Source organism: Danio rerio, chromosome 10 (genome assembly GCF_049306965.1).
Source record: "Danio rerio strain Tuebingen ecotype United States chromosome 10, GRCz12tu, whole genome shotgun sequence".
Lineage (NCBI taxonomy): Eukaryota > Metazoa > Chordata > Actinopteri > Cypriniformes > Danionidae > Danio > Danio rerio.
This window is the reverse complement of record NC_133185.1, coordinates 50,837,501-50,842,096: the sequence shown is the minus strand read 5'-3', so window position 1 is coordinate 50,842,096 and position 4,596 is coordinate 50,837,501. Positions and strand designations below refer to the sequence as shown.

General features: G+C 48.8%; 1 protein-coding gene across 4 annotated transcripts in view; it reads left to right on the top strand.

The window, feature by feature from the left end:
- The first annotated feature begins 208 nt into the window (after nucleotides 1-208).
- LOC100333835 (kinesin-like protein KIF2A) overlaps nucleotides 209-4,596 on the top strand; it is a 19,624-nt gene continuing 15,236 nt past the window's right edge. Inside the window, exons 1-4 of one of the 4 annotated variants that reach the window (XM_073915293.1) lie at nucleotides 209-354; nucleotides 2,356-2,450; nucleotides 2,922-2,994; nucleotides 4,442-4,570. In XM_073915293.1, coding sequence (XP_073771394.1) covers nucleotides 2,428-2,450; nucleotides 2,922-2,994; nucleotides 4,442-4,570 — 225 coding nt within the window. In that variant the 5' untranslated portion in view covers nucleotides 209-354; nucleotides 2,356-2,427. Of the gene's footprint in view, nucleotides 355-742; nucleotides 904-2,355; nucleotides 2,451-2,921; nucleotides 2,995-4,441; nucleotides 4,571-4,596 lie in introns of those variants that run through there. The other 3 variants (XM_073915294.1, XM_073915292.1, XM_073915295.1) reach the window with 3 other exon arrangements.

Below are 4,596 nucleotides of genomic sequence, written 5' to 3'. Positions count from 1 at the left end.
TGTTTTGGGGTAAACATTATAGGTTCAGTTCGTTTATTTCATTTTTAACTTTATTTTTTATTCGCGATCAGATTAAAATAATATTCCTGAAATATTTCTGAGCTCATAATATTAATAACCCTGCCGGGATGAAAGATCTGCAGCGCCGCATGGAGACAAAGCGCTGAGTGAGTGATGGGCGTGTGTGGTCTGCGCATGCGCACTCCTCCTCTGACCTCCTCATCCCGGTTCTACCGATCGGCGGATCCGCTTCTCCGGTCAGAATCTCAGCACAGACCGGATACAGATGAGGCATGGCGGCCCTGTTCGGCAGGATCCAGATCGGCATCTATGTGGAGATCAAGCGCAGTGACGGTGAGTGTCGCCGCCGCCGCAGCATCTTTGTTTCTCCGGTAAACCGGGACAGCGGCTGCAGACACCGGCGGAGGATCCACACAGCCGGGCGGGGGTTTCTGCTGCTGCTGTCCGCTCACGGCACACCGCAGAACCGCTGTTTTACACACGCACGCTCCTGCTAACCCGTTACCGAATTTACCGAATCTACTATGGCGGAGGCCTGGCTCATGAATATTAACGAGGCCTCCTGACGTTGCTTGGTTACCGCGGTGAAGCGTCTGGGCGCGGTATCGCTTTGATGACCGTTCGCGTCAGCACGCGTATGCGACGTCGCGAGCTCTCCATCCAATCAGATAGCCGGATGTGACTGCGCGTAATGAATATTCATGAGCGAGTCCTTCGCCATAGTAGACTGTGGTAAATTCGCAGTGTAGCAGCATCATCACCCCCGAGGAAGACGCCCAGAGACATCACCGCTAGCCGAGGCGTTCTCCTCAGATATACTCGCGTCAGATTTAATCAGCGGAGCTAACATCATCACAGCAGATGAGCTCGCCTCAGACTAATGTATGTGTGTTTGAACAGCAGCAGATCAAGCTCATAATGAGCAGGTATTAACACACGGGCGGGGATCATGATGCGGTGATCGAGGAGCCAATATCAGCCCTGTAATCAGACATGTGCCTGTTATACAGCTGCTTCACCTTCAGCTTATTACAGCAGCTCATTCTGTGCCCATACCCGAGTAATCTGCAGATATAGGCTGGTGTGTGTGTGTGTGTGTGTGTGTTCACTGATAGATGAATGAAGTTACACAATGCTTATCTGTTGAGCACTTTTGTTGACAGTAGTTTAGTGAATGTGTATCAGAATAATGACAGTAACATCAGCGTAATGATCATCCTGAAGCAGCTGCACTAACACTGCGCATCACTGCACACACCAGCAGGAGAGTTGAGGGGTCGTGTAGATGGAGGACAGTGCCCAGATAGCATGTGAATTTGGGCCACTTTAGGCAGTCATGCGGCACTGGTGCTCTTCCTTCGGCCCAGATAAAGTGAATGTGAGCCTGAAGTGGCCCACCTGTACAATGACAAAGGGAGCAAAGATTCACATTCATATACGGGCCATTTAAGGCAGAGATTTGGCACTTGTGGCTGAATGTAATCTGACTGTGAGCCTAATGTGGCCCATTTGGAAAATGATCAGTTTGGCCCAAATGATGGAGGACAAATGTGGACCACAGCTGGCAAAATAGTGGAATAGTCTTTTAAGGGTAATCTGGGTCAAAACCTGAAGTGGCTCACATGTGTAGTGCAAATGTGGCCCAGTTATCTTAACACATATTCAGCACAGTAAGCTCTGGCTATTGGGGCTGTGAGCCTAATGTGGCCCAGAGGAGATATGGCAAATGTGGCCCAGTTATCCTAAATCAAATGTGGGCCACTTTTGGCAAATATCCGGCACAGTTTTGGCACAGTTAGCTCTTGCTAATGTGGATTTGAGCCTAATGTGGCCCAGAGGAGATATGGCAACTGTGGCCCAGTTATCTTAAAACATATGTGGACCACACAGACTGAATCACCATCATGGAGAACAGTGTTTGCTTTAGTTGGGCTCATAGCCCTGAACCTCTTAATATAAAAGTTCTTTTGGGCCGCTGTAACTTTGAAGATCTTTGCTTGAAGAGTTTATTCATTACAGCAAACACAATGAAGTGAGGCACAACCTGTGCTGAAATAATACGCTTCACTGATGTTCACTAATGTTTATTATCAGAAGTAATAGGCCAGATCTGGGCCAGAATAAAAGCAAACTGTGGCCCAGAATAGGGTCAGTTCCGGTTCATTTGGTTGAATTCTGGCTGATATGTGCTATTGCTATGGCTTAATTGTGTGTGTGTGTGTGTGTGTGTGTGTGTGTGTGTGTGTGTGTGTGTGTGTGTGTGTTCAGAGTGTGTCTGCAGCTCCGTCCTCCTCAGATCTGTCAGTAAGTCTCTGCCTTCTTCTTCCTCTTCAGGCCGGATCCACCAGGCCATGGTGACGTCTCTGAATGACCACAATGACAGTGTGACGGTGGAGTGGATCGAGAATGGCGACACCAAAGGGAAGGAGGTGAAGCATGTTCATGTTCAGCTGTCCATCAGTCTCATTGCTGGAGCTCATGCAGTGGTAGATGTAATATAGTGCACTGCGCTTCTGTTCTGTGTGCGCGGCTCTTAAAGTCTTACATTGCTAAAACAGTATTTCAGGTCTGAACCCTACAGCGCGATCACCACTTCATGAACACCGTTATTAAAATGACATGTTGGACTGAAGTGATCGACAGTGTGTGGTGCTCATGTGTAAGCGTGGTCTGTGTAATGAAGACAGATGTCCGGCTATAGATGAAGTCAAACATGTTCATTAAGTCAAAGAAAACAAGTTATGTGCCCTAATTTTGTGAAAATAATCAAATATTCATTATTATAAATACAATAAAAGCATGTTTATGTTAATATAATAAAACATGGAGTTTACAAAACATGCTTTAGCCTAAAATTGACAGTAAATCAGCGCTAAATATCGGAACACATTATATTCCAGATTTACAGTTGACATCAGAAAACGAGCCTTCAGTGAGATTCAGTTCGGCTGCAGTACCAGACATGACCAGCAGGTGACCTTCTGTTTACATTAGTGACCATGTAAGGGCGTCCCCTGTGCATGAGCTGTATTCTGTAAATATGATTGAAATGTAAACGTGACAGCTGTTCTGGGGTCAGGTGTTCGGGGGTCATCTGTTATGGTGCATCTCTTCTGCAGTGAGGTGTTCTGGAGTCAGCTGTTCTGGAGTCAGCTGTTCTGGAGTCAAGTGTTCTGGAGTCAGCTGTTCTGGAGTCAGGTGTTCTGGAGTCAAGTGTTCTGGAGCCAGCTGTTCTGTAGTCAGCTGTTCTGGGGTCAGGTAACCTGGGGTCAGCTGGTCTGGGGTCATCTGTTCTGTAGTCAGCTGTTGTGGGGTCAGGTGTTCTGGAGTCAGCTTTTCTGGGGTAATCTGTTCTGGGGTCAGCTGTTTTAGGGTCAGGTGTTCTGGAGTCAGGTGTTCTGGAGTCAAGTGTTCTGGAGTCAGGTGTTCTGGGGTGTAGTGTTCTGGAGTCAGGTGTTCTGGGGTGTAGTGTTCTGGAGTCAGGTGTTCTGGAGTCAAGTGTTCTGGAGTCAGGTGTTCTGGGGTGTAGTGTTCTGGAGTCAGGTGTTCTGGGGTCAGCTGTTCTGGGGTCAGCTGTTCTGGCGTCTGGTGTTCTGGGATCACCTATTCTGGGTTCATCTGTTTTGGAGTCAGCTGTGTTGGGGTCAGGTAATCTGGGGTCATCTGTTCTGTAGTCAGCTGTTGTGGAGTCAGCTTTTCTGGGGTAATCTGTTCTGGGGTCAGCTGTTTTAGGGTCAGCTGTTCTGGGGTCAGGTATTCTGGGTCATCTGTTCTGTAGTCAGCTGTTCTGGGGTCAGGTATTCTGGAGTCAGCTGTTCTGGGGTCAGGTGTTCTGGGGTCAGCTGTTTTGGGGTCAGGTATTCTAGGGTCATCTCTTCTGGGGTCAGCTTTTCTGAGGTCATATGGTCTGGAGTCAACTGTTCTGTAGTTAGCTGTTTTGGGGTCAGGTATTCTGGGGTCAGCTGTTCTGGGGTCATCTGTTCTCTAGTCAGCTGTTCTGGGGTCAGGTATTCTGGGGTCAGCTGTTCTGGGGTCATCTGTTCTCTAGTCAGCTGTTCTGGGGTCAGCTTTTCTGGGGTCATCTGTTCTGGGGTCAGCTGTTCTGGGGTAATCTGTTCTGGGGTCAGCTGTTCTGGGGTCAAGTATTCTGGGGTCATCTGTTCTGTAGTCAGCTGTTCTGGAGTCAGGTATTCTGGAGTCAGCTGTTCTGGGGTCATCTGGTCTGGAGTCGACTGTTCTGTAGTCAGCTGTTCTGTAGTCAGCAGTTCTGGCATCAGCTGTTCTGGGGTCATCTCTTCTGTGGTCAGGTGTTCTGGGTTCAGGTGTTCTGGGGTCAGGTGTTCTGGGGTCAGGTGTTCTGGGTTCAGGTGTTCTGGGGTCATGTGTTGTGGGGTCAGCTGATGGTCTGAGCTCTTCACAGGTGGATCTGGAGAGCGTCTTCAGCCTGAATCCAGACGTGGCTCCAGAGGAGGAGATCCTGCAGAGCCCAGAGACTCCTCCACCACTCATGAGCAGCGCCGCCAGACCCAACAAGATCCCGCAAAGCAAGGTGAGCGTGACCAATCAGAGCAGTGT